Source organism: Carcharodon carcharias, chromosome 9 (genome assembly GCF_017639515.1).
Source record: "Carcharodon carcharias isolate sCarCar2 chromosome 9, sCarCar2.pri, whole genome shotgun sequence".
NCBI lineage: Eukaryota > Metazoa > Chordata > Chondrichthyes > Lamniformes > Lamnidae > Carcharodon > Carcharodon carcharias.
Window position 1 is genome coordinate 106217233 of NC_054475.1, and position 15002 is coordinate 106232234.

Genomic DNA, 15002 nt, shown 5'->3' on the forward strand with positions numbered 1-15002 from the left:
ATTTTTATCTAATTGGCCAGCTATTAACCATGTACTTTAATGAATAATTAAACGGAGTAAACTAGGCAAACTGAATCTAAAAATAATTCATCCACTCATCTACAAATTGTGAAATTATTCAGGGAAATTTCTGCAGATTCCTCCCTTTTGTCACAAAAGTGGTCAAAACTATGTTCAAACAGTTATAACTACTTACAAGACTGCTTTCCATTTACCTCTGCCCCCACCATTTTGTCTCAATTTATTCATTTTTCTGTGCTTTTGTATTCATTGGCCTCCTGTTTTCACTCTGAAGTTCTCTTCGTTCAAGTGTGTTTTGCTCCTTACATTTACACATTCCACCTATGAATTTTCTCTTCATTTTTTTCATTTTGACCCATATAGCGACTATGACTTATTTGCTCACCAGTGACACCAAGATGTGAAGGTCTCCATACCATTATGAAAACTATTACAAATCAGGATCCTGCCAAGATTAGACTACAGAAGGAGACATCAATGCCAGGAATGTAACATTTAACTTTTTCTATATTGACATGATGCTAAATCCTGGAATCTGGCCAATATCATCAGGTTCAACGCTGTTTAACAACTGATTAAGTGTCCTGAATAGCCAAACAGCCTCTTCGTGATTACAATGGTCAAGTGTCCTCAGTTCCATGCACTTACAATGTAGTTCAGCAATTCTGTGGCTACAATCGTTTATAATCAAACTACAAATATCATCATTTTAAGTACCAGCAATAACAGCAATTAAAGGGGAAATAAATTAGCCACTCACCATAGCAATTAAGTGGAAAAAATGTTTCGACATTTTTTATTCTACCTGATGTGGTTGATAGTGAGACAGAAAGATGTGGACTATGGAATATATCAATGGACTGTCAGATGGGCAGAAAAATGGCAAATTAAATTCAATCCGGAGAAGTATGAGGTAATGCACTTCGGAAGGGCAAACAAGGCAAGAGAATACACCATAAATGGGAGGATTCTGAGAAGTGTAGAGGAAAGGAGGATTTTGGGGGTGAATGTCTACAGATTCCTGAAGGTATAAAGACATGCAGATAAGGTGGTCAAGAAGGCAAACAGCATATTTCCCTCTATTGGCTGAGGCATAGCATTAAAAGCAGGAAAGTTGTGCTAGAACTGTATATAAGACTAGTTGGACCACAGTTAGAGTACCATGTACAGTTCTGGTCACTGCATTACAGGATGTGTGTGATCATACCAGAGAAGGTACAAAGATGATTTAAGAAGATGTTGCCAGAAATGGAGAATTTTAGCTATGAGGAATGATTGGATAGGTTAGGTTGGTTTCCTTTGGAATAGGAGTGCCTGAGGAGAGATTTAATTGAGGTACATAAAATTATGAGGGACCTAGATAGAATGGATAGGAAGGACCTATTTCTGTTAGCAGCGAGTCAATATCCAGGAGCAGAGATTTAAAGTAACTAACAGAAGGAGGAATACTTTTTTCCACTCAGGTGGTGGGGCTCTGGGACTCACTTGCCTGAGAAGGGTGGTGGAGGCAGAAACTCCCACTGCATTTAAAATATATGTACTCAGATGCTGAAACCTTCAGGGCTGTGCACCAAGAGCTAGAAAGTTAGGTTAGACTGGACAGCTCTTTTTTAGCCTGCCTGGATACAGTGGTCTGAATGGCCTCCTCCTGAGCCATAAATCTTTGTATGTTTCTCTGTTATGTTGCCTCCTCCCTTCATCCTACTCTTCAGCTGCTTGCTGTATAGCTGGTGGCGTGGGCTGTGTCCTTATAATGGCAAAGTTGTGCAAAGTGCAGCAAATCACTATGAATTGTGATACATGTTCTGTCAAGCACACTGGGGCTTCTCCAGAGCAGTCCAGGCAGCAGAATAATTGTTTCAGCACACCAATGGTCTGCTTCATCACAGTGCGCACGCCAGTCTGGTTTTCATTGTATGTATGCATGCTATTGTCATGACCACGGATCATAGCCCCAAATTACTTACGGACATATTGAACTTTAAAGTAGGGCATGTATTTTTTTTTAACAAAAGAACAAAAGCTGGCCAATGCTGTAAAATAACCACTTGCTGGAAAATTCTCATGTGGATTACACTTGACCAACTAGTCCAGAGAACGGAATGTCATATCTAAAAAAGGTGTCAAGGCCAACTTCAGATAGAGACGCTTCAAAGGAAAAGGTGCAATGTAAAAACTGAACTATAATCTCCTGTGATTGCAGAAATAATGAAGGCTGATTACCATCTCAGCAGAAGCCATCTCCTGTGAGTAATATCCCAGACTGTGGACACATGAGTTGAAAAGAAAACAATTCTGGGTGCAAGTTTTTTTTCCCCTCCAGGAATACACAAGAAAAGGGGTTAAAAGCCAACTGCAACGGGTGTCTGCGCTAGTTTTGGTGTTCCAGGCCTGGTATGCAAGGGTGTGCTGTGAAGGTTACAGCTGAAGAACATCAACTTGGTATCCCTGTGCTTGCAGGTAAAAGTGTCTTCTTTCTCTGATTGCTGGAAGCAATACACAACTCAGCAAAGCTACAGTCAAAAAGGAAACAGGACAATTCTTTTCAGCTAACCTGCACAACCAAGAATCTCCAAACCAACTACGCAACTGCCAAAGTAAGCTCTGCCAGAATCATCCAACGTAATGGCCATGACGTTTCACCATCTACTCCTCATGGACCAGCCAAAGACTGATTTGTATATCTTTTTCTAACTTTTATTTTTGGGCTCACTTCTCATTCTGATCTGTGTGTATGTGTGTTGCTTTTTTATTATTTTTTCTCATGTTTTAGTAACTGATAAACTTACCCTTTGACTCAAGAAAGCCTGGTTAAATTGGCTCAGTCTAAAATAAATACATTTGGACTGGGAAAAGGTGTCTATGAGGGAGGAATCCTTTTAAAATTAATGTTGTTGCGACCAACCAAGGGGGTTGAATAAAGGGGAGCCAGTTCATCCCTCCTTACCTGGGAGCAAAACAATTTGGTATTCTGCTGGGGATCATAAATTGGGGGAATCTCACCCAGGGACCAGTAGTAACACTATCCATCCAAGTCTGGGCTGTGCAGCAGAGTCATAAGGCATGTGGTCAGTAGGATAGCCCTTATCATTCACGAGCCACCCTATCATTTGCCATGGTGGCTCAAATGTAGATGGTACAATGGACTGCTGCTGCAGAATGAAAACATGATGATTGTTGTCAGCCAACTACGCATTGACCTGGGATGATTCTGTATATGCTCATGCAACAACTGGACATTAAGGAAATAGAATCTTTTTCAGTTGCAGTATCTCAGTGTTAACAAGCAGTATCCGCAGAATGGTGTGCGCCCAGTCAATGGCACCTTAGTGAAGCCAGCAATCCTTGCTCCAAATGCTGCTCTCTGAAAAGTGTGAAATGCAGTCAGTTCTTTTTGACTGGAGAATCTTAGTATCTCTCTCAGCCAAAGCTGTATAGCAAATCGTGAGGTGTTGCAGCTATCTCCAGCCTGGAGGAAGTCCAATGCATAATGGTTCATGGCCATGGTCACCTTCACACCATTGGCAGTGCTGTCCTTGTTATCATGCCCATTAGACATGAAAGAAATCAAAAATGTGTATTTTATGTTTTACTCTTTTTAAAATGGACTTTTGCTGGACCACATGATGGCCACAACAGGTCATCTGACCACATGATTGAGGTTTCTGGAAAATTCCAACAGCAGTTACAAGAACAAAAGAATGCCTCAGAGTCTATGGAACTTCATGCCTCATTGTCCAAACCCCTTATAATTAACAAAAGCAGAAGAAGTGGAGACAAACTGACTCCTCAACCTGGATATTGCAATAGAGAGAGAGAGAGAGAGAGAGAGAGAGAAAGAGATCAAAACTCTTCATACCTGAAGAGATGTAAATAGCTATCATATCTCTCTCTTAAGGGGAAAACAATGGATTCTAGCCAAAAGCACAGAAACTGATTGCAGCTATAACAATCAATCCATTCACGGGCCATATCACATGACCCAAGCTTCCAGTCTTTTGGACAGTTTTCACATTACATCTTTGGCTTCACAGGGAGTCGGCTGTTTAACGTCCAACCTGTGAACACCAAGAAACAGGACTCCAGGCTCTACAACAGCCTGTTTGTTGAAGCCTGTCTCTGCTGGAAGATTTCCAGCCATCACCTGCAGAACTGACCCAGTCTCTGGATACCGACTTCATCTTGTGGTATCAGCACCAACTGCAAAGAGATCACCACAGATCCGGTCTTCAGCTAGCTGGTCATGAGCTCCTATGTGAAAGGACTCCTTGCTGGACTCTGATAAATATTAGTTTAAAAATTATTTCTGTGGTTCTTTTACTGTTATTATTCATAGTTGCAAAGCTTTATTTTTTCCAACGCCCCTTACTGTGTGTGTGGGGTGGAGGCGGGCAGGGTTGTGTGTGTGTTTGAGAGTGAGTGTGTTTGTGAGTGAGTGTGTGTGTGTTTGTTTGTGTGTGTTTGTGAATGTGTGTGCGCGCGCGCGCGTGTGCATGGACATTGTGAACACTCCTCCCCCGTGTTTGAGTGTGTGAATAAACAAAGATTTAATCATAATGCGAGTTTGCTGCAAGTTGCTTAAAATTAGATCACATAAACTAAGGACTTGGGAAACATGCTACTGCCTACTTAAAATGATTTAAAAACACCTGCTGCTTATGGACAGTTGGTGAGTCAATAAAGAAGTTCAGTTTGTCTCAGTTTCCCTCCTGTCCGTAACAGTCTGCTCTGAGGTTGCAGTTATATGGCAGATTTCAGTGAGGAAGTCCTGACTGAAGGGCAGACATCTCTCAGACTGTTTCTCAAGGAGATTCAGGCAGGAGAATTACTCCCTGACCACTCTGGGTGGAGATGGCTTCCTGTCGAGGCCTCCTTTCCCCCTCCTCTTCTTGTAACTTACCCCGATCTATGTGCCTTCTGCTCATGCTTCCTCTCAGAGGACAATTAGTTTGTACAGAAGCTTTGAAGTCAGGACAAAGTCCTTTAGTATGTGCTAGACCATTCCCTGTAGACTCTAGCAACTTTAAAACACTTCATCCATCCACCCGACTATAATGAGTCAAAGTCCATGAGGAGACATAAGCAAATCTCTCTGTCCACTGTACCTGTGTGCGCCACTGTCATTTTTCCCTCCATCCAGTTTCTGATGTTGACCACCCGTTCATAGAAACATAGAAAATAGGAGGGGTAGATCATCTGGCCCTTCGAGCTTGCTCTGCCATTCAATATGATCATGAGTGATCCTCTATTTCAATGCCATACTCTTGCTCTCTTCCCATACCCCTTAATGCCTTTAGTGTCTAGAAATCTATTTCCTTCTTAAATATATTCAATGACTTGGCCTCCACAGCCCTCTGTGGTAGAGAATTCCAGAGGTTCACCACCCTCTGAGTGAAGAAATTTCTCATCGCAGTCCTAAATGGTCTACCCCACATCCTGAGACTGTGACTCCTTGTTCTAGAATCCCCAGCCAGGGGAAATATCCTCCCTCCATCCAGTATGTCCAGCCTTGTCAGAATTTTATACGTTTCAATGAGTTTCAATCCTTCTGTGACTTGGCCTGTTCTTTCCTGATGTTTCACCTTAAATTGTCACCAGCATTGGACTCTCATTCCACTTTTACTCAATTTCCACTTCTTCATTTCAGTTAAAAACTCACAAAATGCTGAGACTTTCCTGTGAACAAATTCACTGGTTCTTAGATCTGTTCAGCTGATTCTAAGGACCTTTCGTCACAGTCACATTTCAAAAGCTGTAAGTCTCTTCTCATTAGCTTTACTGAGGTTCCAGCTCCTGCACCATTTAGCTAAATAACAGTATCATACACTTCTACAAATTCAGTAACAGTCAACTGGAATCAAATCAGCAACTAATTTAAGTTGATGATGACCCCTTTAAATAGTTCTGGTGAGGACCATTTCTGCTGCTGAATACATGTTCAGCTGTGCATGAGTAAGAGGAGACATTAAGCTGGAGTGTTGAGCTCCAAAATAGCAAAATTGCTGGCATCAAATTAGCACTGCATGCTGACTGCCGCTGATCTGCCTAGTCTGCATACTTACAATGGATGCTCACTGTGTGCATGCTAAAACCATACCAATATCGCATCAAACATCACTCACAGCAGAATTATTCATGTGTGCCATGGACTCAGTTTTGGTTCTTTTAGGGAACTTAAGCACCCAAATAATGGGCACTAAGAATCTAAATTTCACCACACAGTTATTTTTAGTAAAAATGTTCAGGGTAGGATTTTTCTAGCTCTTCTGAGATAATGATCATATATGTACACACAAACACCAAATATTTCCAAACAAGTTATTTAACATTTGGATCACATAGAATGGTTATTCTTTTAAAAATATTGGTCAATTCTTGTAATTTATGCTGCGGACCATTTGTGTGCAAATCACAGTATAATGTAGGTGCCAATATCTGTATAAGCGGACAGAAGCTTTGCGAAATACCAAATGTCAACTTTTATACATTGTAATGCACACATTTCAGGCAAGCAGTGTTATTAAAAAACAAACTAATGCTTTCAGGATTAAATAGGCTATAACAATGACATGAAGTTTAGATTCAATATTTACCCAAGCAACATAAAGACAGCTGCAGGCATCAAGAGAATCTCATTGCACGCAATGAACTTGAACAGGCTCTGCTGGTGTGTTGTCATTTTGTCTAAAAAGGATCGCACCCATGGTATGGAATTGGGGCCAATGATCTACAAGAAATGAAACAAAGGAAAGTTGCTAATGGTATGTTGCCTTAATTATCATCCATAAAATTCAAGCTAGTTTCTATTTAACAGTGTATTTAAAAATATGTACTAAACTTCATAGTAAAACACTTTAAATAGGAAATAAGGTAAATGCAGTTGATGTATTCCTACACATCTGTTGTACAGGGTACTGTTTCTAACTTTTGGGGTATATCAGGGCAAAGCATCATTAAACTATCCTCTGTGTAAAGTATTAGGTTTAACACCTACATAAATATAAATGTATGGTTGTGATGGCAATGCATGGAGTAAATGTCACATTACAATATTGAAAAGGTGTTAGGACAATATTCAAAGGCTGAAATGAGCCCCAGAGAACAATATTTCCTGCGATACTGCGGGGACTCAATGATTTTCAAACCAATTATATAATGTAATAAATGTAGTACTTACAGTAAGAAACCCACTATATTTCTGGAATCATTTAAGTGTTTTAAACAAGGTAAAATATGCTGCCCTGCATAAAATATTTTCATGCTTTCAGTTTTTACAATTTCACTTGAAAATTATTTTATTTTTAATGCATTAACCAATACGCTTTAAATTAAGATTGAGCTGGAAAAGCAAAGACCAGTGGTTGATTGATTCTGAGTTTTTAAATTTAAGTAGTGCTTTGTTAGAAAAGTGATGTTTTTGGTATAGTGTGTTATATTTTAAATTCCAAATCATCCTAATAAATGCAATACTTTTGACCAAGTCACCCCATCATATTCCAGTTATGTACATCGCAATTGTGGACAGGCCCAATTTGTGGTTTTCAACTAAGTAACTATAAGCTTCTGAAAAGCTTTTGTGCAGTCATCCAGATAAGTACACATCTGCACAGTTCTTGTAAGACCTCAAAGCTAAATAATTGTATTCCTTTAGCAAGGTTATGACTAATTCAAAGCTATAAAGCAAAGTATAGCTATTCAACAGAACATTGCGCTAGCTTTAAAATGCAACAGCACATGCTTTGAATCAATATCTTAATTGTGCTACATGCGTAATTGCCATGTTATAGTTTGCATGCAGTTATTTTAAACTATATTGTGATTAATTCATATTAATTCTTACTGCTAACATGGTTTGAAATTTAAAAAAGATCATAATTATAATTTAGAAACATAATAATAAGCTTGATCTTCAAGAGATGCCAGTCAATCTTAAAACAGGAAAATAAAATCCTAAACCACTTTATTGATGAATTTCATCCTGAAGTGCTGGATTAAAAAAAGAGTATACTTTTAGTTAGGTGGAGTTTTTACTTGGATATCCAGCATCTTCTATGTGCCTCAAACTGATTTATAAGGGCCAACCTTATTCAGCTGGTTGATAAAATACATAAAATCTTCCTTGGCATCATTCACAGTAACTCAAAGGACAAACAACAAATAAAAAATCAGAAATGCCTTGAACAATCACAGCAACCATCTTCTCTACATCCAATCCTGAAATTATCAGGGCCTTTTGTTAATTTTCAATGTTATAAACTTTTATAGTCACCAATTAAAGCTTCCATTCATCAAATCTTACATCTAAGTCACAAATACTAAAAAAAAATGTAGAGGAAAATAATTTTCTTTGTTCGAGTTACAAATGCCACTGCAGAGGGAGGGGAAATGGGAAATTAACAAAGGCCTTCAGACAAATAAGATCAGATGATTTTTCAGGGGGGAAACACTCAGACATAGAGGCAAATCAATGACAAAATCATCAACAACTTATATTTATGCAGCACTTTTAACATAAAATGTCCCATGGTGCTTCACAGGAATGTTATAAAGCTATAAAGTTGCTGTCATAAAATAGTTTGTCCTTTGAGTTACTGTGAGTGATGCCAAGGGAGATTACCACAGAATTTATGTATTTTATAAGATGATTTAACACTGAGCCACATAAAACGATATTAGGGCAGATGGCCAAAAGCTTAGTCAAAGAGGTAGGTTATAAGGAGCATCTTAACTGGAGGAAAGAGACACAGAGGCTTAGGGAAGGAATTCCAAACCTTAACGTCTTTGTGGGCTATGCTACAAGGCCATGAATGGCATGCACATCGTTGCCCTGTTTCAAGAAGGGGCAAAGGCTGGGATATTGGGATAAGGCACAGCTTGATGTACAGGGCATGGTCATGGTCTTGTATAGCTTGGTACTGAGTTGTAGATGGGATGGTAAGGGTTAGGGGTAGCATCTGCAGCCAGGAAAAGTGGGAAAAGATAATACAGAGGGGAGGGTATTCAAAACTCTCCTGGTGGGAGGTGGGGTCTCCTCTAAAAGGGACTGTGCACACAACGTCCAGATGGGGAGGGGCGAGATCCACAGTGGACATCAACAGCTATCGGTTCAGGTGGGAGGGTTGGAATATTAACAACTATAGTTAAAAGATCCAGGATTTGTTTTTAATCTATTCACTCATGGAATGTGGGCATTGCTGGTTAGGCTAGCATTTATTGCCCATTCCCAACTGCCCTTGAGAAGGTGGTGGTGAGCTGCCTTCTTGAATTGCTGCAGTCCATGTAGTGTAGGTACACCCATAGTGCTGTTAGGGAGGAAGTTCCAGGTTTTTGACCCAGCAACAGTGAAGGACTGGCGATATAATTCTAAGTCAGGATGGTGAGTGGCTTGGAGAGAAACTTCCGGGTGGTGCTGTTCCCATGTGTCTGCTACCCTTGTCGCAGAATTCCCAGCTTCTGATCTGCTCTTGTAGCCATAGTATTTATATGGCTAGCACAGTTCAGCTTCTGGTTAATGGTAGACTCCAGGATGTTGACAGTGTTGGGGGGGTTCAGCGATGGCAAAGCCATTGAATTACTGGGGGAGGCTGAAGACTAACAGGAGTGAGCTCTACCTACATACTGTGGGGTTCCAAGAAGATTGGAGGGACATTGACGCATTCAAAGGAAGGATTGAAGCTGGTTTTATAATAAAATCTTGGCACGATGGCAGTGCTAAGACAAAGTAACAAATCAAAAGTGGAAAAGAATCTGGACAAGAGAGTCAGAGCCAGTTAGGGAGGAGCCCAGGGCTGCACACAGGAGCCCATTTCAAGAAGCAGCCTCAACTGGCTTGCACTCAAAACACTGAAAAAGAGTCAGAGCTGATGGAAAAGAGGAACATTTCCTTGAGAAGGTTCAACTGTGGCCATTGCCTTTTTTGCACTTTGAAGAGAGACTGCAGGAGTCACTGGCTACACAATGCAGTTACTCCATTTGAGCTTTAACAGGGAGATGTGAGAGAATGTGAAGGAGGGCAAATGTCTAGGAAGCTCAGCAACTGCATCTGTGCCGAATCATCAATTAAAGTCTGTAATGTGTTTCATCAAGTGGCATGGACCACAGGCCAAAGGCCATCCAATCATTGCTGATGTGCAAGTTGAGGTTGATCAACATACAATGGATTGCAGCAGCTCCTGTGGTAAGGTCACACATTTCATCATGTGTCCAAAGTTCTCAAGTTCTGTGGAATTGAGATGTAAAGTGTCAGGGTTGGCATTGCGTGCACCTAGAAATGTGTGTGCGCGCTTCAGCTGCAAGGCTGAATCAGTGAAAAGCTATTAGTGCAGACGCAGCTCTGCAGCACAACATTGTGATTGTGTGTGAGTGAGTGAGTGAGTGGGAGTTCTACAATATCTGCCCAGTGTTCATTAATCTCTTGCATCCATCATTCCCCAGGGAAGAGGAGGACTGAATAATGAAGCCTGTGGTCAGTGCTGCCTTTTTGATGGCACTGATCCAACCGAGGAGGAGAAAAGCCCAGTGCTACCTAGCCTCGCTTCGAGGGGAGGCCTGACTCTAGGTCCATGGTCCGGGGAACCCAGCAACAACCAGGGGATGAGAAAGTTAGGCCTATCCCAAGGAGGCAACTTGCATGACCAAGGGTCAACCAAAGAAGGTTCTCCCACCTGGAGATGTGACAGATAATGCCACGCCTGTCTGTGCTTGTCAAGAAGTGTGGTGGATCACATTTGCTACACTGAGCAAGAGGATCTAACGCCCCATGGACTGGGAGGACATCCCCTGCCCGTGCCCTTGAAGGTCACTGCTGCACTCAATTTTTTGCCTGTGGATTGTTCCAGGGATCCACAGGGGACCTATGAACTAACTCACAGTCCTCAGCTCATAAATGTATCGAGATGATAGTTGCCCTCTTCAGGAAGGCTCATCATTATGTGAAGTTCACATTCAATGAAGTTAGCCAGGCTGCTAGATTTCTGGGGTTTGCTGATATCTCAGGCTTCTCTAGAATACAAGGTGCAATCGATTGCATACATGCGGCATTGAGAACTTCATCGCCACAGCCCTGATGTTCATTACCAGGAAAAAATTACACCCCATCAACGCTCAACTGGTGTGCGATCATCAGAAGCACATCATACACATTTGTGCCAGGCCCCTGGGAGTTGCCATGACTCTCACATCCTAAGGCACTCCCAGGTGCCTCATATATTCAGAGGGCCTCAGCAAATACAGGGTTGGCTGCTTAGGGATAAGCTCAAACAATGGATCATGACACCAGTGCAGCGTCCTCAATCACTCGGAGCAGAAATACAACCAAGCGCTTAAGGCAACATGATTCATCAGCGAGCAAACCATTGACATCCTGAACATGCACTTCCAATGCTTGCATTGCTCAGGTGGGTCTCTACAGTACTCCCCAGAGAGGGTGTCACACATCATCGTGATCTGTTGTGCCCTTCACAACCTGGGGCTTCAAAGGGGATCCCTTGCCAGAGGAAGACATGGAGGAGGCCGAGAGCTCCTCAGATGAAGAAGAGCAGGATGGGCAGGAATCTGAATTGGGAGAAGAGGGTCTGCTTTCTCATGAAGATGTCAAAGAAGCATGGCATGGAAGCCGTGCCTGTGACACACTGATAGTCACACGATTCCAGGGTGATTAAGGTACAGGCAATGGGACACAGCCACATTCCTTCTATCCCTTACTGCTATGCTGGTAGACTGAAGGCCTTTACAACCAGCGACATCAACAGCAATCTCAGCATTCAGCCTTGCACCTTCAAACCTCATGATTCACTAACCCCTGATCATTGGAAAGGTCAGTGGTGAACACTCCATTGGTGCGCTCTGAGGAGTGATAAGTCCTCACAACAGCACAGATGCTGTGTCAAAAGACTTGATGCAGTGGTCACCACCTTTATCAGAAGCTTTTTGTTGACAAAGACACTCACATGGTTGGAGAGAGCATCATGGCTGCCGGTCTTGCACTTTGGCACTACCAACAAAGGCAGCCTTCTCATTTGGACAGACAATTATAGCTACCTCTCCAAGGATACCTAACTCCATGCTGTCTTGTAAGGAGCATGGTTGTTAGCACATTTTGCAGATGCTTCAGTAAAGAGTTTGACACATGTCCCTGACATAAAACAAGGGTAGAGAAACTATCATGAGTCAGCTACACATCACGTGAGCGTAAGGCTCAGAAAGGGAGGTGAACACTGAGTGGAAGCATGGATTACTCTCTCAATAAGAGGGCACATAGGTGCATTTGCATAACACTTTCAAATAAATACACCATTCTCATGAACAGCAAATGAAAGGTACATGGTATTTACAGTGATTGAGCATCCGTGGCTCAGAAGTGACTTCAGAGCTTAATTTTCTAACCCTACCACTACATCTGGGTGCATCCCTGACATCCGCGGCAGAGATGACTTTGATGGCCATCCCCTAGAAGGTCAGGAGCTGGAAGGCCCCGGCCTGCTTTGGGTGTCCTGCTTGTGGCAGGTGAACTCTCTTTGGCCTGTACAGCTGGAGATGAAGGGGTCACAGGCAGAGGTGATTGGGATCGACTGGACTTGAGTCACCTGGGCGGATGGCCCCTGGGTCTCCAGCTGCTGATCCTCCTCCCTATGGGTGCCCGAGAGCCCCTGCCTGACTCCCTGTGTAGTAGCACCTGGAAGGTGGTCAAGATGCCCTGCCCCCCTCTTGCCTTGCCTAAGATAGCTCCATCAATGCCTATGGCGATGGAGTGCAGGTCAGAGCGCAATTCCGGCAGGTAATTTAAATCAATATTTTGCATTAGTCTTCACAGTGGAAGACACTATAAACATTCCAAAGATATCAGATAAGCAAGGAGTTAATGGTAGGAAAGATCTTGTAACAGTCTCCATCATGAGGGACAAAGTTTTGGACCAACTAATGGGACTAAAGGCAGAAAAATTACCAGGGCCTGATGGCCTGCATCCAAAGGCTTTAAAGGAAGTGGCTGCAGAGATAATGGAGGCATTGATTGAAATATTCCAGAACTCACTGGATTCCAGGTGGGTCCCAGCAGATTGGAAAAGCGATAATGTGATTCCCCGGTTCAAGAAGGGGAGACAAAAAGCAGGAAACTATAGGCCAGTCAGCCTATATCCCATCTGTCATTGGGATAATGCTAGAGTCCATTATTAAGGAAGAAATAGCAAGACATTTAGAAAAGCTTAACACAATTAAACAGTCAACATGGTTTTGCGAAAAGGAAATCATGTTTGACAAATTTGCTAGAGTTCTTTGAGGATATAACAAGCAGAGTTGATAAAGGGGAACCGGGAGATGTAGTGTATTTGGATTTCCAGAAGGCATTCGATAAGTTGCCACATAAAAGGTTATTGCACATGGTGTGGGGGTAATGTATTAGCACGGATTGAGGATTGGTTAAGACAGAGTCGGGATGAATGGATCTTTTCAGGTTGGAAAGACATAACTAGTGGAGTGCCACAAGGATCAGTCCTAGGGCCTCAATTATTTACTTTCTATATTAGTGACTTGGGGAGGGGGGGGCATTGTGTAATGTATTCAAATTTGCTGATGATACAAAAAATAGGTGGGAGGGCATGTTGTGATGGAGGACATAAAGAATCTGCAAGGGGATATAGACAGGTTGAATGAGTGGGCAAAAACTTGGCAGCTGGAGTTTAATGTGGGAAAGTGTGAGGTCTTGCACTTTGGTAGGAAAAAAATCAAAAGTCATACTATTATTAAAATGGAGAGAGATGCCAAAAAACTTGCAGCAGAGGGATCTGGGTGTTCTTGTGCATGAAGGACAAGAAGTTAGCATGCAGGTACAGCAAGTAATTAAGGCAGCAAATGGATTTTTGACCTGTATTGCTAGGGGGGGTTGGTGTTTAAAAGCGGGGAATTCTTGTTACAACTGTACAGGGTGTTGGTGATGCCGCACCTAGAGTACTGTGTACAGCTTTGGTCCCCATATTTAAGAAAGGATATATTGGCATTGGAGGCAGTTCAAAAGAGATTCACTAGGCTGATTCGTGGGCTGAAGGGGTTGATTTATCTAGAACGGCTAAACAGGTTAGGCCTTTATTCATTACAGTTTAGAAGAATGAGGGGCGATCTTATTGAAACAAGATTCTGAGGGGGCTTGACAGGGTAGATGTCGAGAAGATATTTCCACTGGTGGGGGAATCTCAAACTAGGGGACATAATTACAGAATAAGGGGGCACTCATTTAAAACTGAGTTGCAAAGGAACTTCTTCTCTCAGAGGGTAGTGAATGTCTGGAATTCTCTACTCAGAGAGTTGCGGAGACTAGATCACCGAAAGTATTTAAAGAGGAGGTAGATAGGTTTTTGAAATATCAGGGAGTTGAAGGCTATGAGGAGCTGGCACAAAAGAGGAGTTGAGGCCTGGGACAGATCAGCCATGATCTTATTGAATGGCAGGGCAGGATTGAGGGGCTGAATGGCGTACTCCTGCTCTTATTTCTTACGATCTTACGTTTAGAAGTTATTATCCGTAATACGTACAAATGTTTCTAAGCACCAAAAACACCTCTATTCGTTTACATTCAATTGATTAAGCATAGCATAATCAAGAAAAGTCAACACGTACTTTACAAATGTATTTTTCACAAAGGCGGATTGAACGAACATATGAACACAACACATTTAGCTTGTGTTCTGCAGATATCCCACAATTTTTAATACTATGCTTGTGCATTGTTAGCACTAATTTGTACAAGTCTGCTTAAATGCAGATTAAAAACAATACCAGGGAAATCAATCACATTTTGAGTTCAACATCAGTATGACAGCAGGATTCCCTTTAGGCAAAAAAAAACAGGTACTTGTGTATTCCCCATGCCCAACTGTTGAGATGGCAGGCAATATTAATGTTGGTTGGCAATACCAGTGATGGGCAATCATACACATTGCACTTTGCCCTTTACAGTGGTCTGGAATTGCTCCTATAGCCAACTGTCA

General features: G+C 42.0%; 1 protein-coding gene across 14 annotated transcripts in view; it reads right to left on the reverse strand.

The window, feature by feature from the left end:
- LOC121281854 (transmembrane protein 33-like) overlaps window positions 1–15002 on the reverse strand; it is a 192746-nt gene that overhangs the window by 129391 nt on the left and 48353 nt on the right. For all 14 annotated transcript variants that reach the window (XR_005943967.1, XM_041194923.1, XM_041194926.1 and 11 more), the window contains one exon: window positions 6615–6748. Coding sequence is in view for 13 of the 14 variants with exons in the window: in XM_041194923.1 (XP_041050857.1) it covers window positions 6615–6748 (134 nt within the window). In the remaining variant the exon portion in view is untranslated. The remainder of the gene's footprint in view (window positions 1–6614; window positions 6749–15002) is intronic.